This window comes from Thermobia domestica, chromosome 12 (genome assembly GCF_964235325.1).
Source record: "Thermobia domestica chromosome 12, izTheDome1.hap1.1, whole genome shotgun sequence".
Taxonomy (NCBI): Eukaryota; Metazoa; Arthropoda; class Insecta; order Zygentoma; family Lepismatidae; genus Thermobia; species Thermobia domestica.
Genome location: NC_137465.1, coordinates 11,619,781 through 11,645,008, shown reverse-complemented (window position 1 = coordinate 11,645,008; position 25,228 = coordinate 11,619,781). Strand labels below are relative to the sequence as shown.

The 25,228-nt window shown below is 35.2% G+C and overlaps 1 protein-coding gene across 5 annotated transcripts in view; it reads right to left on the bottom strand.

Moving 5' to 3' along the window:
- LOC145666337 (bumetanide-sensitive sodium-(potassium)-chloride cotransporter-like) overlaps positions 1–25,228 on the bottom strand; it is a 373,540-nt gene that overhangs the window by 15,527 nt on the left and 332,785 nt on the right. For 4 of the 5 annotated variants that reach the window (XM_081733455.1, XM_081733454.1, XM_081733457.1 and 1 more), the window contains 4 exons: positions 23,776–24,017; positions 19,506–19,672; positions 12,549–12,602; positions 3,883–4,258 (listed from right to left, as the gene is read on the bottom strand). In XM_081733455.1, coding sequence (XP_081589581.1) covers positions 3,883–4,258; positions 12,549–12,602; positions 19,506–19,672; positions 23,776–24,017 — 839 coding nt within the window. The remainder of the gene's footprint in view (positions 1–3,882; positions 4,259–12,548; positions 12,603–19,505; positions 19,673–23,775; positions 24,018–25,228) is intronic. The other variant, XM_081733456.1, reaches the window with a different exon arrangement.

Here is a 25,228-nt window from a genome sequence, read left to right as displayed (position 1 = left end):
AAATTCATTATTATTATTATTATTATTATTATTATTTCTTCTATTATTATTCTTTAGCGATCTTTATTAAAAAATATAAAACAAACATCGAAAAGCAATAAAGACACCCACAAGAAATGAAAGTAAATTTGTCATTCCAAACTTTAATTCTATACTTTACCAAAAATACTATTTACGAATACTCGATGACAATAACCTTCCAAGAAATTCTAAGTCTGATACTGTTAGCGCTGAATGAAATGATCTAGGATTCCTTGATTTTCTTTGGATGTTATTTTTCAAATATAACTATTGTTAGTCATGTAATTCCGACATTAATTATCAACGTGAGAGAATTTTAGGTGGTAAACAAATTCATTTCCTTATTAGAAGATCAAAATCCACAATAAAATTAAAACAAACTGTGGAGCGTTTGATAAAATGGACATCTCAGAATCAACTGCCGATAAATGCAAAGAAAACAAAAGCACTAAATTTTCATTACTCTTGTACACCTCGAACAGTATCTCCCATTGTGATAAATTCAACTGATGTAGACTATTAAAAATCCACTAAATTTTTAGGTGTAACAATAAGCAATACGCTTACATGGGATGCATATATTACTGAGCTAAACAGCAAATTAAGCCGTGTCTGTTTTGTCATTTATAGACTACGTGGTTCAGTGTCAAAAGAAACTTCGCTGTTATTGTACTATGGTGAGTTTCAATCCTTGTTAAATTACGGAATAATTTCCTGGGGAGCCTCCTATTCCAGTGTTACTACTTTTCGTCTACAGAAAAAGGCAATAAGATCTATTTTTAATCTATCACCAAGGTCCTCAGCAAAAGGGTTTTTCAGTCAAATAAAATTTTAACTGTGCCTTGTCTGTACTATACAAAAGTATCATATATGTAAAGAGAAATGAAAGTAGTTTTCTTCTGTTGACGATGTACATTCATACAACACACGACAAAAGAATAACATATTCACAGCATACCAAAACAAGTGTTCTTCCTATGTCCGCTAAGTTCTTTAATAAGCTCCCAAGTTATTTAAAAGATATCAAAAACATACGAAATTTAAAAAATGAACTATTTAATTTTTTGTGTAACAAAATGTATTATCATATTAATGAATACTTGGGTGATAGTTTGTAAAATAATGTAATATCAATTATATTCAAATGTCTTATTATTATTTGACAAGTCCTATGCACTGGTCTCTGACCAATAATGTACGGCATGGATGAATAAAGAATGAATGAATGAATAAACATAACAAGTTAACTTCTTCTTATCACTTAACCGAGCTACTATATTGCTGAACGTAACTTCAACTTATTCTGTACCGACTTATGTGTACTCTTTCCAAACAGCAAACATTGGCAATATTTTACCATTTGTTGACTTCCTACTTGTCCAACTAATTACTTTCATTTGAAATACACCCGACTCGCGAATAACAAATTAGACTTTCTGATTTGAGTTTAGCGTCCCTTTCAGTCGCAAGACTATATGAGACATGGACCTATAGTTTAACGTGGGATTTGAACCACATGAGCTCCTGCTGCAAATCGAACCCGGGTCTCCAATCCCAAAGGCGCGTACGCTAACTGCTCAGCAACGAGGGAGGTGAACAAATTAGACCATTTAGGTTACATCTCTAGCAGCAGTATTTTTAAGTGTTTACCACCCACAATTTTTATACATAAACGTTACAAGTAGTATGTACAATCCGCAGCAAAAAACCTGCAACATGAGCATGTAAGTTTATTGTGAAACGACGAAGTCTTTTGTGCCAAAATAAATGTGCAGGGGAGGACGCTGAGGTTTCTCCTGGCGTGATTCGTGCCACTTAGACGTCATGTTGATTCCCTGCGCTGTTAGGCATAGTTTCACAAACTTAAATGCTCATGTTGCAGGTTTTTTGCTGCAAACTGTACATTACTGTTCGGTTAAAATAGGCAATAATAGGCACAATCTTGTACTTTACAGTTTATATTTGCAAGTAGTATGCACGTTACTATTCGGAGAAATCAGGCAATAATAGGCAATCTTGTACTTAACAGTTAATATTTTTTCTTGTACACTACAAAAATTAATAATAAACAAAACTTTTTCAGCAGAAATAAAATTTTTCAAATGCAACAAATAATATACAATTTAACGCCATAAAAAAAAATCGATTTTCTCGAAAATTACGCATCATAATTGACCTTCAAGCATTGTCATTTTGTTCATCTTAATCTGATATATCCATTATCTTATCTTTAGACAAGTTGGGGCCGCGTGGGCTAAGTGGTAGAGCGTTCACCTCTGGTGGATGGGATCCTTGGTTCGATTCCAACTCGCGCTATGTAAACTTTACGGTGGACAAACACCGTGTGCATGGATTTTCTCGGGGTACTTCCGTTTCTTCCCCCTTTCTTTATTCCATCATTTTGTTCATTCTCATCAATCACCGTAGCCTAACTGGCATAAGCGTGGGACGTAAAACTTATATTGTCTAAAGATAAAATGAAATCTTAGAATAGAATAGGAAAACAAAAAAAAATCAAAGATTAAAAGTAGTTCATAATTTTGTGCTCTCTCTCCTTACCCATAATGTATACTGTCATCTTGCTACAGTCATAATGAAAAGCTTCATTACTGAATACTTCAGGATCATTCGTACAGGATGATTCATACTGTACAGCATACATTCGTAGGTTCACAAGAAAAAATATTTTAATCGGTTTTCTTGAAAATCTCTCTGAGGGCTATTAAGAATATTTCGTAATAATATATCTATCTAAGCAATTCGAATTTACATAATCTTTACTTTACTAAATTAATCTTTACCTTATTAAATTGCATAATCTATTACTTTAATAAACTAAACCTGTTTGAGATTTGCAACTATAGTGTGTGGAATACGCAATTCTCTTGACTTTTTGTTTTTGGGGGAGGGGGACACTAATGTTTAATCCAAGAGGACCACAAGGATATACCTTGAAGACCACTGGTGATAAATTTATTCTGCATTATTTCTACATATATTTCCAAGAGGTTTAATTATTATTGTTGTTTTCAAAGGCTACTATTTCCTACGAAGATAAAAAAAACTGCTCTATTTAGCATCTCATATTACTCCTCGCTTCGCTGCATAGACGCTCATGCTTATCAACCAAGGTCGTTGCCTAGCAGCCAGCAGCCGATGTTAGTTGTCGCCGGTAGTTACGTCACCTTAGCGGGAGAGTATCACGTGAGTGCGTCCAGTGACAGGGTAAAGAAGGAGATTATATTGACGCGATTCAGTCTTCGCGCCGGAATCCTCCTAGCAACCAGAAGTGGTGAGGGACTTCTGCAGAAAAATCATAACCAGGACATTTCTCAAGTGTATTTGTGCATAAACACGTAAAGTACTATACGATATTTATACCTAATTTACTTTGTCATTGTGAAAGAATGTAAATATGTACAACAAAGGATAATATAAAATTTTTCATTATATTTCGGTGACTTTATGAAATTACCTTGTCATAATTCTTTGTTCTGCGCACATAGTTTGCTAAACTTTGAAATTATTATTTTATATTGTACAATGCATTTCAGTTTAATTCTTGAAGCCTACGGGGAATGATAATATTATTCAAAGATATATGCCATTCAAGTTGCTATTTGAATGCTGCTTATGTGTAGTTGTCGTTGAAGGAAGATAGTACGAAAGTAACAACTTGTTTTATCGTAAACGCTTGGGCTAGCATACAAATAGCAGCTATTAAAATATGGTATTTGCTCTATCTAGGACCACTCGGCCTAATGGAGTAATCATGATACACTTGTGGTCCGTGAACCCCAGTTTGAGAAACTCTGATCTACACTATTAAGGAATAAACGAGAATTGTGCTGATAAACTTACTTTCTCTGATCCCTCTCCAACTCGTTCTTCTTGTTTGCCAAAGAGAAAACCCGTAATTTGCATCCAGTGAACTGAGATCTTGTGCTTAGGATGTAAGGGAGCAGCATTGTAAGACCTCCATCATCATAGAGCCACCAAACATCAATGTAGCCTTTCTTCTGTTTCCGCTGGAACATTGTGATGCTATTCAGAACATCTTTAGACAAAGGAGCTCCTCCGGGGCCCAAATACATTTGACTACCTGATTTCTTGCTACCATGTCTTTTCTTCTTAACAATGGGTTCAGAAGGACCATCACCAGAAGGATCCGCACACACAACGGCTCGCTCCAGTTTCGGCGAGGAAGGTGGACTGCTTGCCTCACTACTCGTACCATCTAGAACACACATTGTAAAATTAACTTTTCAGTCACAATTTTAAACCACAATTAAACAACGTGAATGTTAATGTGACTGTAGAACGTGAATCAGTGCAATTAGATTTTCAAAATTGACAAAGGAAGAAAAGAAAAAAAAAAATGCCAAGCAATGAGCTCAATCACAGTGGAAATGAGAATTGTTCATTGCACACTACCAATATATGGAACATTTACATCAATAGTAATAATAAAATCGCAAAAAAATAATCATTATTCCAGCTGGAAATTGAAACATAACCCTCCCTTGCGGGATGCATGCTCTGTGACTGAGATTTTATATTGCATAAAGTGAAACGTAAAGAAAATTTATTACGAATATAATTACTGATAGCCAATTACTTGAATGAGCATATAGTGTAATTAAATTATTTCCGTGTGTACAGAAGAATTATGAAGGATAAGTTCAGGAAAAACAAAAATGGGAGATTAAAGAATCATTCTTTACTCATAAATATAAACCGTTTTTAAATCTGGATTCTGGCAACTGTAACGTAGCATAGATACCGCGCTTCTTCCGAACTCAACTCTTTGTTTCTTTCGTCCACTGTGTTCTGCTCGTTGTTTTTAGTATCCACCTCTTACATTACATTTATTTGGTGGCATGTACTCCTTTCCTCCTATCACATTTCTCTCACCCATTTTTATCCTCGTCATCTTACCGCTGAAGATGGAACTAGTTTGTCGTTCCGATACGTTTGGAGAATATTCAGCTTTCCCCACGAGGGAACATATTCGTAAGTAACAGATTTCTTGTTAAATCCAATTAAAATCTGTTGTAAACAAACCTCGAACAGCGTGATTTTGCATAGTGCGAAACCAGTTAACCGAGTTATTCAGGATATTCCTATATGAAGGAAAGGATTCAGTAGGGAAGATTATTAAAGATACACCCTGTCAATTCCTACGTGTCACTCGTCAAGTGACTATCAATACTTGATGAAATGACAGGCAGCAACTGATAAGGCGTATTTTCACTGTTCTTTCCTGGTGAGTCAATTCCTTCATATTTTTTTGATGGTTTAATTAAGATAATACAAGTGGGACTTATAATATTGGAATTTTAATACGTCCGTTACTCCGCACGGTAACTCTTAAACGGAAGTTTTGAATTCTAATTTTCGCAATAGATAACTATTATTTCTGTCAATTTTTTTTTTAATGGGGCAACCCGTTAACATCTAAATGGGTAACAACGACTTTACGGCAGGTATCTATATCCTGTTTTCTACTATTGAAAGAAAAGTAGTTGAAGCTACGAATCTCGCCAATAGATGACAGCAAACGTTCTCGAGCGGTTGACATCTACCGGACTAAAAGGAAACTTCTAGTGCGTGGTCCTCTTTACTGTCTACTAGAGTAACTGATAACGGTGACTTTAACCATAGCTAATCCATATCCCATTTTCTACCATTGAAATAAAGGCAGTAGAAGTTACACATTTCTCCGTTACATGGCAGCAAATGTTTTCGAGCGGTTGACATCTACCGGGCGAAATTGAAACTTCTAGTACGGGACCCTTTTTACTGTCTACTAGAGTAACTGATAACGGTGACTTTAACCATAGCTAATTCATATCCCATTTTCTACTACTGAAACAAAGGCAGTAGAAATTACACCTCTCGCTACTAGATGTCAGCAAACGTCCTCCAACTGTTGACATCTATCGGACGAAATTGAAACTTCTCGTGGGTGATTCTTTTTACTATCTACCAAAGTTCAACTCTTTTCCTTCTACTTGTATTTGCCGTGAACAAGGCTTCAGTGGAAAGCCGAAAACTTGAAAGTGCGGTCTTCTTTCAGGAGTCAGATTCTAAAGTAAGTGGAAAGATATATAAAGCCGGTTTAACGTTCTATCTCAACCAAAACAGTACTCTCAACGGGTATTCGTTATTTGGATTTAACATCCTTCTTAAGCACAGAGATTATAAGACATGGATTTATGGGTTAACGAGGATCCAAAATTATTTGTTTGGATTTAATGTCCCTTTCCTTTATCAGCACCTAATTTATAAGATGAAAACTTACAGTTTAATGAAAAATTAACGTAAAAAACGAAAGAAATAGATTTTAGAAACCAAATGATGTAAATATGTGCCTAATTCTTAATAGATTTGGAAATAGGTCTTGCGCAAAAGGTCTAAATAATCCCATCCTCATACGAAAAACTTACTATATGTCATTCCCTAGTTTGTATTTCTACAAAGCCTTGTATTGGACTGTTTTCTAAAATCCACTTTTCACAGTATATTCATTTTTTTTTTTACATACACTCATGCAGATATCCTATTAGTTGTATTTTTTAGTGATGTCACTAGGGCTAAGTTACCCAAGATAGTAAATTACGCTGCCCCTTGCCCTGATATTAATAAAACAAAATCTCAGAATTCTTAGGATTTTTTTTAACTCGCGCTATTCATAAAATACTACACAAAATAATTTTTAGAGGTCTCTCGTGGCTCAACGGTTAGTGCCCTTGCTTTTAGTGCGGAAGAGAGAGTTTCGATTCCCGGCAAGAGAAGATGTGGCTCGAATTTCATGTTAAACTGCCTCACACAACCACAATGCTTGAACGAGATGTTAAACTACAAGCAAATTTACAAAGAAAACTTTTTATTTTGTCCGAATCAGAATCTTTCTTTTGCTAGCCTTCAGCGCAACGAATTTGCGACGACTTGCCCGTAATAAATGTCTTGTGTCAATTTGTTTTCAATTAATAACATCACAACATTGCCAAGATTTTTTTTTTTTTTTTTTTTAATTTTAAATATTAACTTTAGCAACACGCCTACCTACCGATAAGAATGTATGACTCGTTACGTAACGAAGTTATTATAACAACACTTTATACAAATCATTAAACCTACTGTAGCGCGGAGAATACACGATAGAAAAGTGAACATTTACCTAGTCCGATGATTTTCTCGAAAGAAATTGCGTTCAATAGCTCACTGGGATATTATCTAGTGCATAAGGGATATAAAGAAATTAACATACTCGATACATTTAAGAAGTTAGATCTATATACTTTAGTAAAATAGAACGTAATTGAAAAAAATCACGTAAACATCTAGAATATTTAAATACGATGGCTGCTCACGTCATTGGCCATATTTAAGTGGTCTAGTTTGCTGTTCCGAATTTTTATATAATTGAATGTTGAACCTTTATTCTAAAACTACCTTCTTAAGTATCCCAAGCATACTTAGTTACCTTATTATTCCTATAAATAAAACTAATGAAACAAAAAGTGCTACAGAAGAATGGTTCTAATTAAATAGTTGGATTTAAGGCTAAACGAAAAAGTACTTAAAATGGTAGGAGAGAAAAGGAGTTCACTAAAAACAGTTATTAAAAAAATGGACACTATGGGAACGGAAGAAATACGCAGCCGTCTATCCCTCTAAGGATTTACGGTAACTATAGTTATTATAGCGTATTGTTGTCTTTGACCGCTTATTTAGGTCCTATAACAGACATTTAAGTCGTTATTTTTATTTTATTTTTTTAAAATTGGACAAGTCAAGCATGGACCGAAGAACACCTCAGATGCGTTTTCAAACCGGGTGGTCAATTTGATGGTGCCAAGTGGGGGCGTGACCCTTTTTTTAAAGGCAAGTTTCATAAATTTTTCACGATCTTAGTTTTTTCAAGACATCACATTGAAATTCTTCATACGGATTGTGTGCACCTTTGAGTATTTCTCAAGTTTTATTTTTGACATCTCTATGTGAACCTGGGGCCAAGGCTGAGGGGCGTAACTATTCCGAGGGATGATTTTTGCAGAAAAATTTCCGGTTTTTCCCGAATTTCCCAGCTCAGGTATATGATACGGATATGTGAGTGGTACAATTGGAAAGGGCGCGTTATATTGAAGAAAATGGCGTTCGAACCATGACCTAGGCCAATAAGTATTGACGCAGTCAAATTTTAGAATTATTATATATTTATTTATTATAAGACATATAAGAACGATTACAATATTTGTACAACACTTCTTTGATAAACCAGTACAGCGTAAAGAGTGCACGTGCTTCAATCAAAAACCTACATTTAATATTGAATCAAACTGACATTGAATATATTTCTGACGAATCTATTAGGCATTTACATTGTATGCTAACATACAACATTTTTTTAAACCAGCATTCCTAACAATTGTTTAATGAACAACTTTTATATAGAACAAGTAATTTCATAATTGAGAAGAGTGAGTAGGTCCATCTTCCTCATCTTTGGAAGTAGCATGACAAATATCATGGAGTTAACAAAACTTAAATAGTTTACAAAATTTTCAGTTTAAAGTGTTCATAAATTCTGGTTCATTTCAAATAAATAAATTTAAAAAAAAATCTTCCATTTTAGAAGAAGGGAAGGATCTTAAAATGCTAAATGCATTACCTCGCTGGATTGCTAGACTAATGCGTTGAAATAAAAATTGTGCACTTCTTGGATCTCCCGTCTTGAGATTTAATTATTTCGATCCGATTTCCTTTAGGAATTCCCTAGCTTCCTGGCTAAAAACTCCCATGGTTTCCGTAGCAAAGGCAATGAACATATGATATTTTAATTTGGAATATATATGTTTTCGGTCTTTTGTTTTCGAGATATCAGACTGAAATTTTGCACACGCATTGTGTACATAACTACGCATTTTTCAGAAGATTTTCAGATCATTACGTGAATCCTGGCTCGGGCTAGGAGGGCGCAAAAATTTTGAAATTCTTTTTCGAAAAAACTCCTGTTTTTTTTTTCGATTTTCCCGTTTCTGGTGTATAATACGGACAAGCGAGTGGCACTGTTGGAAAGGATGCTCTATTCTTTGGGAAAAAAGATGTATGAACCATGACCCTACGAGAAGTAGTAAGGAAGCGGTAGCTGTTTGACTGAAAGTCTAAAATTTACCTAAAAAACTGGAAATCCCAAAGGGGCTATGGCGAAAAATGGCGAAAGAAAAAAAACCCTAAGGAAAGCAAGACTGAAATAGACAGACCCAATAATACAATAGATAGGAAAGGAAAAATACAAGGAAATTAAATCTCCCTTATGAACTAGAAAGAAAAAAAAGACCAGTACGGTAACAAATGCATGTTGTTTCGGAAGACCCCTTGACGGACATTTTTACAAAGATCATTTTTAATGTTAGCAAATTATGTTACACAGAACATACACCAACACTTTATAGACAAGTTACGTTGGTGTCACTTGGTGCAGTCTTCTCTACTACCAACCTCTACTATTTTATACAATAGTTCTACATAAGAAACAGTGCTTATGTTAGTAACTCCTACAAATTGACAATCGTATCAACAACAACAAAGTATTTATTTTAACTCTCACCCTTATTAGCTCTTAAGTTACTTTTACCTTCCTACCATGTAGTGTTACGCTCGTCATGCTCCATTTATTTGAAGTGCAAGTGCGTAAAACGATTGTAATACATTTGCCAAACCACAAAAAAATATTGCTTGATGAAAATAATTTCGAAGTTACCTTGGAATTTCTTTTTTTAATTTATTGTTTATTATTACTTCCGAAAAACGCTTCTTTAATGTATTAACATTTTAGTTATCTATCATTATTACATTTTTGTTAAACAAAATTATAGATTTTGAAGTTATTTTAGAATGAGAAACTAGTGACAAGGAATTTGAACTATATTGTAATGTACCACGTGCTGGTGTTTACAACCACACGTGCTCCTGTTTGTAAACATCTGTAAACGCCGACCACATGTATTTACGTTGAATTACTACAAGAAGCAGTCGACGGACCACGGAGAGGATTCGATGGACAGTCTTCGATTGGTTTTCCCTCCTCTAGCTTGACTGGAGCTCTAGGATAACACTCAACCTCCAAGCGCAACCCAATCTGCTGCGGAACTCTTGGCTTCCCATTCACCTGGCTCAGCTTCCTCGGAGCTCTGTTAGAATCCCAACGTCAGTTGCTTAGCGTGCTTCGGGGCTCTGTGACTTTTTTAACCCCCTCACTGCTTGCTTCGGAGCATTGGGGTTTCCTACGCCACTCTACCTAGCTTGCCCGGAGCTCTGTACAGATCCTTCCTCAAGGCTGCACGGTCTTGGGCTAACTTTTCCTACCTTGCATTAGATAAAAGTTGTATTGTAGTATGTCTGTAAGTGCTATTGTTATATTAGAGGATTTTAAAAAAAATAAAAAGCGGTACTGGGAGTCGATTTCGAACTCTGATTTACTCAACTTAGCTCTACCAACCCCTTCGAAGGGAAGAACTTTCACAATATACAATATATATATATAGCATCTTTACGGTATTGGTTGAAGTTACAGATCTTCCCTAAGTTCACCCTTACTTTTTGAACTTTAATGAATATAAAAAGTATAGAAAGTGAGACAGGTGCTATCTACAAATTGCTATTAAATTGGTAACTTGCTTCGAACCTTATTTCTTGAAGACCAAAAATTTAGATGCAAAGTTTATGCTTCATTATTGTTGGGCAATTGCAATTTCCACACTATACGAAAGATCTTTGAAACACTTTATTACTTTATATAACAGCATTTTCAACATATTATCTCGCTCCTTTCTAAACGTTTGATGTTCACCAGTGTCTTTAGGCTATTCACTAACAATCAAAGAGTGGTGCTGAAGGTTAGCAAAAAGCCTTAACGAGAAATTTCGATACCGATCGATATACCTATCAGAAATACCAATCGCGGGATTTTGGACCTCTTGATTGAAAGGAAAGACGTTGATCATTTCCAAAGATCTACTCGTATATTACAGGTAGTAAAACAACTACATAATACTGTATTGTAGTACTCGCTGCATCCGCTCGCTTTGATGGGCGAAACCGAAATGAAATGAAATCTTTCAGTTTTACGTCCCACGATTATGCCGACTAGGGTAAACGAGACTGAGAGAATGAGAAATGAAGAAAATGGTGGAATGAATAAAGTAGGAGGAAACGGGGAATCCCGAGACAAACGATGAACAAGGTGCTTGTCCACCATAAAGTCCACTTGGCGCGAGCTGGGATCGAACCAGGAACCCCAAATACTAGAGGTGAACACTCTACCACTGAGCACAGTGTCCCTCGATGGGCGAAAATAAAGTTTAGTTAAACTTTAAATAGTGTTTTGTTCATCAGGAACTCCTTAATCTTTCTTCTGCCTTGTTAATTCCACTAACAAAACTATAAAGAAACTACTTCCTTGAACGGTAGTAGTAGTAGTAGTAGTAGTAGTAATCATCATCATCGGCATTCTGTCATTGGCAGGTTACTTGCTGCTTGAAAGTTAGTAGTGACGGAATAAGTGATATTCTAGACACGTAGACTATCAAGCCCAAACAATTCCCTGAGATAGTTGCTTCAATGATATTTGCTAGGAATTTATAAAAATTAAAGAAAGAAACGCTTCAATAAGCAACTTCAATTAATGCATAAACGCTAACCGTACGCAGCAGTTTCTATTGGAATTTAATGGACAGTTTAGTAGTGAATTATCTCGGGTACTGATAATTCGGCAACTACTTTAATGGTAAATTATCTTAGATGATAACCACGTGAGTGGACAATTATATCAGGTAATAACAATTCGACAACGAGTTTGGCGGTCAATTGAGTTGATTTTGAGTTTAACGTCCCTTGCAGCAGCAACGCTATATGAGACGGGACCTAATGATTAACGTGGAATCCGAACCAAATGAGCTCTCGCCCGGAATCGAACCCGGGCCTCCCACGCCAAAGGCGCGTACGCTAACCGCTTAGCCATGAAGGAGCTCTTTGGTGGTTAATTGTCTCAGGTTACTAGCCGGGAGACCTCATGAGCAGAATTACATGCATTATCTGTAAAATTTTGACGTAGGATCCCAAGCATACTAGTTTTTTCAGGGGCCCATAATACTGTTAAGACGGCACTGTCTGAAGTATGTCGTGGTTGTCAACTTTTACTATGCTAGTCATGCTATTTATCCAATTAAATCCATTAAATATACGAGAACGAACTATAGCTTGGAAAATATGAAATTCCAAGGTACAATAGAAACATCTTAATTATTTGATTTGTTTAGAGAAATAACTTACATAGTGGAATTCCATCTCCCCAACAATAGCAGCATGCATTATAAAAGAACAAAAAAACCGGTGACAACATAAACAAAATGTTGGTGCAAACATCAAAGACAAGACAGCACAACTAACAACAACAAACAACAGCGATAACATCAAAATAAACACCTAAAGATTGGTTGTTGTTTGGAGTTGTGACTCACCAAGGTAACTCCAACGGAAGACCAAAGTAGCTGTTTTGGGTTGGCGAGTGGAGTCTGAGCGGGGAGCAAGAAGAAATCACCACACAGTTCAGTTTAGTATCTTTTTCAATTTTACAATTATACTGATTTTGATTTCTAAATTACGTGTGCGATAACAATCAAATATAAAACGATAAAAGGTTGCAAGGAAGTAAAGAAATATTTCCAGCAACATATTGTTAAAGCTTAAAGTATAAATATACAACTAGATAAGAAAAGGAATCAACAGTTTACCAGGTACATTAACTTTACTTCAGCAAAAATATTTCGCCAAGATATACAAGGGCATAGTTGGCTGGATTTAGACCTTGTGACCAACCTGAATAGTTTCAAACGATGTACAAGGGTATAAGTGGCTAGATCTAGACCTGGTGACCAACCTAAAGAGTCTTAAACGACTGCTGTTTACAATATGCCTAATGAATCTGGTCACACTATGACGTCTTATGATTATATTCCCAGACTATAGGAAACGGTAATGGTAATGAACCTGAAATGTTGGAATGAAGAAGTGGAAGGATCCTGTTATTTAGTATTTACCCATATCATCATCATCATCATCATCATCATAGGTATTCTGCCTTTATTGGCTTAATAATCCAATAGCATCTCTTGTGTCCTTGTCTCTTCTGAACCCGAATTGCTCCTCCTCAACATCTTTATTTGTTCTTCCATATAACCTTCTGTTCAGTATTCGGAGCAGAATTTTAGCTGCATGAGATATGAGACTAATAGGAAGATCGGATTTCTTAGCCATCGGTATCATGATCGTTTTCAGAAAGTCTTTTGGCCATTCTCCTGTTTCATATATTTCATTGCATAGTCGCAACAATTCTTTCTTTCCCTTGTCTCCTATATTTTTAATGAATTCGATTGGTATGTTATCTATTCTGGTTGCCTTTCCATTCCTAATCTCGGATATAGCCTTTTCAAACTCATCCCGGAGAATACTAAATCCTTTATCATCCTCGCCTACTTCATTTTCTACTTCAACATTTAGGCTACGCGGTCTATCCCTACTCTCATATAAGTCTTCAACGTTTACCCATATAATGTACGTGATTTATTTATTTGTTTGTTTGAAAAAAAAAGTCATTTTGATGCAAAGACATGTATTCACACCATCAGTTGTTATTGTGGATAGACGTCAACAGTTATCTTTGACTTTCAGCTAAATGTACAGAAGGTGCTTCCCTCTAAGGAATTTTTTTGGAGGTGTGTCCCACATCTGCTCTTTATTTGTAATGCGAAGGTCAGCTGCTACATCAAATTTTTCATAAAGCAATTAGAAATGAAAATGAAATGAAATCTGAGTTTTACGTCCCACGTTTATGCCGGTTAGGCTAAAGGAGCTGATGATGAGTAATGAATGAAATGGTGGAATGAAGAAAGTGGGAGGAAACCCATGCACACGGTGTTTGTCCACCACAAAGTTCACTTGGCGGGGGCTGGGATCGAACCCGGGACCCCAAGCACCAGAGGTGAACGCTCTACCACTGAGCCACCGCGGCCCCATAAAGCAATTAGAACGTAGCTACAACATTATATTGTCAAAGGGGCACATCAATCACTTGGAGTAACTGCCCATCTTGAGGGCCTGAGCCGCTCCAACGCCATCTGTCAGCGACCGGGTGAACTATGACCAGCCTAACGACGAGCACGTGGTAATCGCGCTGCGTCGTCTTGTCACTAACTGGCGTGGCCGTCACGTTTTTCATACACCTGACTCCTCAGCTTGTCTCACGACGCCGAAAATCGAACCCGTGACCACGTGGACGAGAGTCCAACGCTCTAACCACTATACTATGGTATCCCCTAGTGAATTTAACCAGTGAAATTTATATAATGTGTGTGAAACGTGAAAACGAATATATTTGGAGTATATTTTACGTGGAAATTATAATTCAGGAAAGGACATTTTGACCTATTAAGGTTGGTGTAAAGGGACAAGCTTTGCCGATAGATGTCACTACAGTCTTGGTATATTTCTCATGTATTTTTTTACCTTTCATGAAAATTCACGATTTCTCATACAAATTTCGACCTAGAGACTTCAAATTTTTACAGAAGAAACTTCATAACCTATTGAAGACAACAATCCCTGCCGATTTTTTTTATTTAGAACTTTATTCATTGTTGAAATAGTTATAGTATTAAAGGTTTGGATATCCATTTCAACAATGAAGAAAATTCTAAATAAAAAATCGGCACGGATTGTTGCCTTCGATAGGTTATGAAGTTCCTTCTCTAAAAATTGGAAGTCTCTAAGTTGAAATTTATAAGAGAAATCGTGCATTTTTGTGAAAGGTAAAAAATACATGAGAGAGAGAGAGACGAAGAATGTAGTGACATCTATCGGCAAAACTTGTCCCTTTAAACCAACCTTAATGTGGGAATATTGAACATTAAAAGAAAGATTTCGGTATGTAAATTCACTTTACTTTTTTCTTATATTTGGAACTTAGGTTACCAGTAATTTTGGGCAAGTATTTTGTTACTTCAATGTGCTCAAATTTATTAAATGAAACTAATATATGTTCAATTCGGACAATCAATTTGATAACAATTAAGCATAATACTTGTTCATTTTCTCCTTTTTTATATATTGATTTTCTGTAATAAAATTGTTACTATTTTTTTTTGTTGTTGTTGTTGTTAGAAATTAATCTCTGATTTAGGAGACAAAAATATTCATTTAAGCATACATCATTAAACGTACTATCCGATGCGTCTTTATATTCTCTATATGCAATAGACGTAACAATATCTAATAATAATAATAATAATAATAATAATAATAATAATAATAATAATAATAATAATAATAATAATAATAATAATAATAAAACTAAATTAATGTTTTATGAACGATCGGTGTATGAACTTGGTAATGAATGGTAGGGATGGAGCTCATGCCATCTGTGACTTGCAACTGTTTATTTTTCAGATGCGTGCCTCAGGTTGGGAACCATTGGTTTATAAGATAGGTACAGAAGAAAATAGAGCTACTGATATAACACAAAGACCTCTCGTATTAATAAGTAAATAATTAGTATCCCAGGACAGACAGTAGAGTTCAAGATTTCTCTCCAGCTGTTATTTCTCAATTTTTCTGCTGCGTTTCTGCGAGCCATGTTCCCTCATTCAGAGTAGTTTCTATCTTCGTTCGAAACTTTACTCCGAAATTAATCATTACATTAAAAATGGCTAACAGAACATAACCAGATCTCTCACTCTTTAATATTCTGCTTTCTTCTCTACATTCTGTCAGCGTGACATTCAAGATTAAGGGCGTCAGCATATACTGTAGAAGTATTTTAGTAATACTACGAAAACACACATTTACTAAAGTCAGTGATTAGTTTATATTGTATGCAATTGTTGAATTTTCAGTGCTTAAGACTGCAACCTTATCTGAGCCTCTTAGCTCGAATGGATTGAAACCTCGTCCAGCTTAAGGTAAGTTCTAAACTCTATTCATTGTATAGAGTAAATTACCTTATTCAAAGTATCAGTATCTAAAAATACTCTCCATAAGGTATTTACTGTAGAGTTTAGGACATGTTCTTATTGCACATCTAAAAATTTATCCCTTAATTCAAGATTTCTCAACCTGTGGTACGTGAGCTGCTGTTGGTGCTACGTAGGACTTATAGTCATATTATTAAATAATACAGTGGAACAGGTTGAGAATTTCTGCCTTATTTCATTTCTAGCTAAACGACTCGAAAATAATTTTGCAGCCGATCATCGAAAATCTATTAATACGTAAATATCTTCTAGTTTGCTTTACAAATTAAGCTGCGTCATCTTGATTTTAAATATAAAAAAATTAACACGAAAGGCACTTACGATAATGTACTGAGAGTACTTAATATAAACACTTAGCTTTCAAGCTGTGAACGGCTCTTCTAAAGTGTAAACAAGAAAAAAAATACTAGAGAGAAAGAGATGTATATCCCTTTGTAACAGTCAGACATTTTGATGTCACCAAAGATGTTCTTCTTTGACTGATTCAATGGTTTATAGGTTCTGTTCAACCAAGCGTCATCAAGCTGATGCTACGGGTTTTCTGTTCCATGTGTTTTTGGTTTAAATTTTCGTACATGAATATATGCATTTCTTTATATTATTATTATTATTATTATTATTATTATTATTATTATTATAAACAAATTGTTCCATGTATAAATTTGGGTACGAAGAACCGGTAATCGCACATGTTCAGTAAGTATTCAATAAGTGTGTCTCGCTTGAGACTTAGGAAAAGGTGAAAACCCCAGAAACAATGTTAGGTATGTGTACTCGAAGGGGCCAAATTTTCGTGCGCCACCCGGTATAATAAAAACTTATTAAAAACTATATATATATATATATAGGGAGCTTTGGAAGAGAAAACGTAACCACTCAGGCCACGTAGCCAGGATTTCGTAATAGAGAGGGGGAGTCCGTGACGAAATATTATGGTTATCACACCTGCGGCTCGATCATTCCAAACTATTTTACTGGCAACATATATTGGTTCATGTAACCAGGTCCGGACTCCCCTGACCCACTCCTTGGCTACGTGCCTGAACCATTGGATGGTCATTAAGAAATTCTTACACCACCCGGATGGAGAAATTAGCGTGGAATCACTTTGCACGAAATTCTGAATTCGCGACAAGCGCCTTGTGAACTATGCCATATTATTAATGACGATAATGATACATGATATTTGAAACTCAGGATTAGTACTTATTTAGCGGACACGAATTCCCCGACTTTTGCAAGTTTTCCAGGCCACGATTTATAAATTTCCAGGTCTATATATAACGTAAGAAAGCAACTATATATTTTTCCCTATCAGGTGTTCCTCATCTACTGATTATTTTATTATTATTATTATTATTATTATCTCTCTCTCTCTCTCTCTCTCTCTCTCTATATATATATATATATATATATATATATATATATATATATATATATATATAGTGTGTATAGTGTGTGTGTGTAGGTAGATACACAAAATAAACTAATGTATTTATAAAATATCGCCTACCAAACAGCCGGGTACGGCAAAAGGTGAAAGAAGTAAAAATCCATACTTAAAATTCCCTGACTTTTCGAGGACTTTTTAATAGAATCATTTGCAATATTAAAATGAGAAGAACTACTTAATGATGATAATGGACTCATGCATGTTTACTTACTACTTTCAAAATGCAGTGCGGACATGGAAACTGTACACCAAAATGATAATTACATATCTTACAAAAGCCTAAATCCATCCACTGAAACCCTGAAAACTTGGCGAAATTTTAAGGTTAAAATAAAGATATTTAATTGCAATAACATGTGTATATCATGCGAATACTTTCTTAAACTTATATATATATATATGTTCTTTAGATATTGTAAAGAAAATCAAGAAACTTGATTTTGATTTGTTTTTATTATTATTATTATTATTACAAAAATTAGAATTAGTATTGCAAAGAAGAATTATAATCGAAATGATCTGTGCGGTTTGAAATATGTTTAATAAAAAATTAAGAATTCAAAGTGGAAAAATGTATTACAGGAAAGGCTGAACAATAATAGATCTTATTAAAATTTAATTTATTTATTAAAAATAGTGCACTACGAAGTAAATCATTTTCGAAATTAAAATTAGAATTTAATTATTCCAACATAGAAGTGTTCACACACTGTACAAGTTTTATTATATAAATAAAAGACGTGAAAACAAAATAATTTTGTTTACACTACAGGGTGTTACAAAAATGTGTGTCGATATTTTGTGAACAGATTCGTCACATCAAAATAAGAAAAAAAGTTCATATGGACCTATGTTTAAATGTGGATAGTTTCAGCGTTATAGGGTGACGAAAACGTGCAAGAAGTGAACTTTGAAAGTTTATAGTACCACTACTATAGGACCAATCGTAGTCGGGTCAAGACATCACTGAGGAACTATCCCAATATCCATCTTTTAAAACCTCCGGTATTTCAGGGTGTCTACTAAAATTCCAAAATGAAATTTCATGACTTTTTCGTGACCTTTTCTTCACCAAATCATAAAATTTCCTAATATTTTCAATAGCAAATTTGGGTGCGAATTAGGCCGAATTTCATCCATGAGATAGAAACGTACTTTGCTTGCGATTTGGTAGCGTCTAAAGCCGACCATAGACATTTTTGGTGGTGAATTTTGACGTTTTATAGAACGAATTTTTCCGATCTGTAGTTACATTTGTACCGTTTAAAAAAATCGCGACCCAAAAGATAAATTTCGTGACTTTTTCGTGACTTTCATGACCGTTTTCTGATTTCGTGACTTTTTCGTGACATTCGTGACTTTCGTAACCGATAGACACCCTGTATTTGTACAATTATTTTTAGAGAGGCTCTTTGGGAATACTTGATCACTGTCCATCTATCTCTCTAAAAATTGGTGTGCATTCTTAAACATGGATATCTGGATAGTTCACATACCAGTTCTTCAGTGATGTCTTGATTAAACTACGATTGATCCCATAGTAGTGAAGCTATGAACTTTTAAAGTTCACTCATTTCACGTTTCACCCTATAACTCCGAAACTATCCACATTTGAGCACAAGTTCATATGAACTTTTTTTTTCTTATTTTGATGTGAGAAATCTGTTACCAAAATATTGTGATATATGTAACACCCTGTATAGTTAAGAAAATAATGATCCTTTTTAAAACAGCAAAAATTTACAAGGATTATTGTCCCAAAGCAATAACACGTAAATATTTCATCCCAAAATGAAAAAAATAAGAAAAATAAAACGTTAAAACTATTATCTGAAATATAATACAAACAAAGAAATAATAGAGAGGGTTGGTGGATATAATTTATATTTAAAATAAATAAATAAACAAACAGATTGTTAATATAGAAGTAGTACCTTGTGACAATTGTCCAGCCGATTGATTCCTCCTTAGCTTATCTTCTGCATCTTTGCTGTCTAGTGTTGTTATAGGAACCATGTCGTCATCTTCGATTACATTCGAGTAGTCGAGGCCTTCTTGTATTCTAAGAATACCCACAGCCAAGTACCTGTCCAGAGCATTGCTGAAAACGAAATTTTAAGATGATCACTCAAGTTAACATGTAACCAGATTAAAAGCTGAGATTCTCTCCTTAGCACAATAAAAACGCCGTTTCATTTGCAGATCTTTAAAACAGCGACAAACGTGAACATATTTAATATACACAATAATTAGTTCTGTAAAATAAAGGGTCTCAATAAAGAACGTCGGATTTGAAAAGCCGGATATTTTTATTTATTGTTGTTGCCAGTAATCATTGAGGTTACGTTTTCATACTGTGCTCTTGTTTTTCAGGTCAGTGTTTGTGGAGTATCGTCATGGAAAGCTACATACGGAACAGCGAGTGTTACCGTATTTTACGGACTATAAAACGCGCTTTTTTATTCGAAAAATTGCCACCAAAATTCAGGTGAGTCTTATATTTGAAATTCATATAAAAATGTCCAGCGTTTGATTTAAAATTCCCGCCAGTCTTAAAAATGGTCATATATTCGATACCGCGGGAAACCTATCTCTATCTAGCAACATTGGATTTTTTTTTAAAAAAAGAAATGAAATCTTTAAGTTTTACGTCTCACAGTTATGCCGGTTCGGCTAAAGGAGACGGTGATGATGAGAGATGAGTGAAATGGTGGAATGAAGAAAGTGGGAGGAAACGGGAGAATATTGAGGAAACCCACAAGCACGGTGTTTGTCCACCACAAAGTCCACACGGCGTATGGTTATGGATCGAACCAGGAACCCCAAGCAAACATTGGATTCAACTGGCAGCAGAAGTGCACTGATGCGACAAATGAGTTCCGCGGATTTTATAAACTAGGATTTTTTTTTTGCAATCTAATAATAAAAAAATGTTACGGTATTTTAAAAAAAAACTGCTTAAAAATTAAGATGCGCCTTATAGTCCGTAAAATACAGTAATTGTTAAAACTCACTACAAGAATGGTGAAAGTTTTGCGGAAACTGTTCAGAAACTCAGTACGATTCTTGGACACAATAATCCACCATATGAGTTCACTGTTCGTAGGTTGATCTAGAAATTCGAGAAAACCGGTTCAACAGTAGGCATCAAAAGCCCTGGACGCTGTCAAAGTGGGCGGAGTGAGGCAAATGTTGTTTCTGTGCGTGAGTCCGTTAAATGCGTGAGAGGGTGATGGTTAATTTCATCGACCGAGCGATCGCGTGTAGGGCTAATACGGGGGAGGGGGAAGGGGGTATGCTCGATATTGTGTTTCATGTTTAAGCCTCAACATCTCCTGAAGATAAGGATCTGGTTTGCTTGCTTCTTTCAAATAAATAAATTCGATTTGTAGTAGTTTCAAATCCGGCGTTCTTTTTGAGGCACCCTTTGTATTACATAACTAAGGCTTTTAAGTAGTGTTCTCCATGTTGCTGATGACAAGTACGCATATGTATGGTTTCTGGGAGTACAGCGGCCCATTGCTCAAGCGTTTACTTCTAGTGCTCGAGTCCCAGATTTTATCCCACGCTAAGGTAGTTTGTAGTGGACAACATCGTGTACATGGATTTTCTCAGTTCTCCTACATTCTCATTCTACCTTTTTTATTTTATATATATATATATATATATATATATATATATATATATATATATATATATATATATATATATATATATATATATATATATATATATATATATATATATATATTTACAAGCATTTACTTTCACTAATCATCCATCTTCCTTCAGCTTTAACAACATGACTGGGGAACGTCAAATTACAAATTGATTTTTCTTTTATACCTAGGTATGTGGTTTCGACTTTGATTCTCAATAAAGCATAGAACATTCGATATTGGCCCACGTGTAGCAAATTAGGAAAATATCTGTTTAAGGCTCTTCATTAAGTTTACCTCGATTTTTTTAAAAATTATTGCACATCTTAAAAAAGACAATGAAGAATATTAAAAATGTAGTAAGCCACGTAGTATCCATAAAACATTATATACGAACTAATATTCAATTCAAGACCCTTTATACAAGGTGTTTTAAAACAACATCGACAACGTTTGGGAGGTGATTCCTAACACCAAGATAATATACCAACATTGGTGCACAAATGCATCCTTTCAGAGTTATAGGCTGCCGAAAACGCGAAAAAATGATCTTTAAAAGATCCACAGGTCTAAAACCATGGGACATACCGTAGTTGGGTCAAGACTTCACTTCTATCCAAAAAATACATGTTTCAGAATCTTAAGGTACTCACGCAACAATTTTTTATAGATGTAGTTCGGTTATGGACATATAATTTGAAGTACTCACCAACTACTACTATAAAAATGGTTGCGGAAGTACCGTAGGATTATGAAACTTGGATATTTGGATAGAGCAGAAGCTCCTAACTGAAATCTTGACACGACTACGGTAGATCCCATAGTTTTGGATCTATGTACTTTTAATGTTCATTTTTTCATGTTTTCGGCAGCCTATAACTCAGAAAGGAAGCATTTGTGGACCCAGGCTGGTCTATAATTTTTGTCTTATCTTGGTGTCAGGAATCACCTCCCAAACGTTGTGGGTGTTGTTTTGAAACACCCTGTATATCTTAATACAATAAATGTTTATTTTTCTATAATACCTTGTTTAAGGAGAAGGGGGAAAACCCGAAGTTCCCTTGCATACACTACTGGATGCCTTCATGGGATTCGAACCCACGATAGATAGGTCTTACAATCATTAACCCAATGCTTCAAACCAGCTGCCCATGCCTACTGTCGAAAATAAAAGTCAAGCAACTGATCTCACTCTCAGTAATATTAATACGTTGTACTCATTTTGTATTGCGGTTTATTAAAAATAAATAAGTAAATAAAATTTACAAATTCATTTTAGCTTCCTATTTTCATGTTAAACAACAGGTTTAGGAATGATCCCAAAAAAATGGATCAATAGATCTTGGCCAAGAATTAGTTTTTGAACCAAGGGCCACAAAGTTTTTGAATGGTTCCTAAATCGAGTATTCGTATTTTTTACGGAATAAGCACATTATACTCAGTTAAATGATAGTTTTAGTTTGGCTACAGTATATGTAGTTCTCCAGATGTAAGGCCTACAAGAAAATTTTTCATTGAAATATATTGGATCTTTTGACCCAAAAAGCACTCACAATGTTCTTTAAAATACAACTCGGTTTTCGCCACTGTTTAGAAATATCATTCCGTTAATTACTTTATTTTTTTTCTAAAGGAAATTTCTGAAGATTTCTGATAATACTAACAATTGGAAACCCGTAAGAAACTATATTTAATAAGTGCTATGCCAAGATTCGCCGAGTGAGAATGAGGAAAAAGACGTAAGGTAACTTGTCAGGATTTGCAATGTCGGATTGAAGCCAAGGAGCTCCTAATTGCACAGCAAAAATGCTAATCTTTATCTATGCTCTGACATAATCATTAGTTAGCTATTACTGTAAGAAACTGAAGTTCTTTAGAGTACTAGTTCCCAACCGGTGTGTCGCGGAGCCCCATAGATCTGTCGCGAAATTTTAGAATTTAAAAATCGCGAAGCACTTAATAATTAGTTAAATCAATTTTGAGACAGTTTACACCAGTCGATGCCTCCAGCGGTAGAAACAATGTTCAGTACTACAAAGTCACTGCTTCACAGAAGCTTATAATTTTTCATTACTATAATTTATATTATTCGTAGAGAATACCCGTTCTTCGCACGGGGAGAAAAAGTTTCATTTTGAACATAAAAGGCTGAATTTGGATTTAAACGGCATCAGAAGTGTCACTGTTCATCTCAGCGACCCCGAAAGCTATGAATTCGATACTAACATCGGTTATTTTCGATCAGTTTTATGTATCTCCCCCCCCCCCCCCGCTAGGTTGTACCGTCGAAGAGAAGAAATAAAAAGCATCCTAGGCCCGAACCTCATCTATGTTGAAAATTTGATCGCGATCGGTCAAGTAGTTCAAGATTTATTAAGTCACAAACAGAGTCACTTTCATTATTTTATATATATATATATTAATAAAAATCAAGTAAGTGTGTCGCGATTCTTGGGCGTTCAGTCGTATCTCGTCAGTCCGATGGTGCAAAAAAGGTTGGGAACCGCTGCTTTCGAGCATCATAATTAATAATATGAACACTTACTGAATAACGTTGAAGTACTCCCTCAATTCTTCTCTATCGCAGGTGCTCCACTCTCCCTTAAATCCCATGAGAAGCATATTTGGACGGAGTTTTCCAAGTCCTGACAACTGCATCAATGCCTGAGCACCGGTCTCAAAATTGCTGTCTTCAGTCACGGCGTAGAAGGCCTTTACCTTGTGACGATGCAACCAACTGTAGGCCTTCCTCGACAACGCATTGTGGACACGCTGAGAATGTGATCCCTATTTGACAAAAGAACAATCACATCTTATTAAAACTTGACACGAAGTTAAATGAAATACATAAACATTATGTATTTAAACAGTGCCTAACGGGTTATAGGAAAAAAAAGACAATAATAAAAAAAAATCGCTGCTATTTATCTTACATTATATTAATAGGACTCATCACCCATCAACTCCTGCCCAAAGTTATTTATACCTCTCAAAATATTTCGGAAAAAATATCTGCGTAAATACTTACACTAGTAAAATTACGCAGTAGCGTATTTAGGACGGTCTATCAGGCTCAAGCCCCCATCCCTCCCCAGAAGTAAATTTGTAATGTTTTTTTTTTGCATGTCACGTACAACACTAATTCTTCTTACTATTTCTAAGAATTTCATTGACTTTTCATTTTCTTATGCTCTTTGTCACATTTCGTTCCATAAGAACTGCGTTCTTTTTTTCTTTCTTTCGTCCATTCTACTCTTCTGTTCCTTTTTCTTAGTTGTTACTTTCTTTCGTTTCTCCTATCATACTTTCGACCGTTGTTAGTTGTGATTCAAGTCGGCCGTCATCAGTAACACCAAAACTAAGGAAGTATGTATCTTAATATACAGTGGCGTAACTAAAGGCTTGGGGCCCTCCCGCAGATAATGTGGAGTGGGGCCCCATTCTCTACGTCCCACATCACGATTTGGGGCCCCCTGATTGCTTGAGGCCCACGCAATGCGGAGTCATTATTTACGCCCCTGTTAATATAGGCCCTAATCACCATACTGTTCACAAGGCACTATTTTTTTTTAAAAAAATGTAACGTTATTAAATTAGTTGTAAACAATTATGTAAGAACAAGATGTTTTATGCAATTTAATATAATGTAATAATATTAACATCCTTCTATTGTTCATAACTGTTTTATTCTTTGATTATTTCATTCAAATTTTGCATTTTTCTTTAAATGACTTACATTTCTTTTCCTTATCGCGGGATTTGTATTTAATTTTATACGATACATTACCTATTTTTCTAAAATGTGCCGCCATCGAATTTTATACCTCTCTCCCGCGCATTTCCTTCTTGATAATTTAGGTATTATCTTACCTTTCAGTTATTTCTGCCGATCCCCACTCTCACTCAATGTTTTCATTCCTCACACCTGAAAGTGTCATTATACAAATACTAAAGGAAGAAAAATGAACTTCATTAAAATTTGTCGACACCCAAACGGA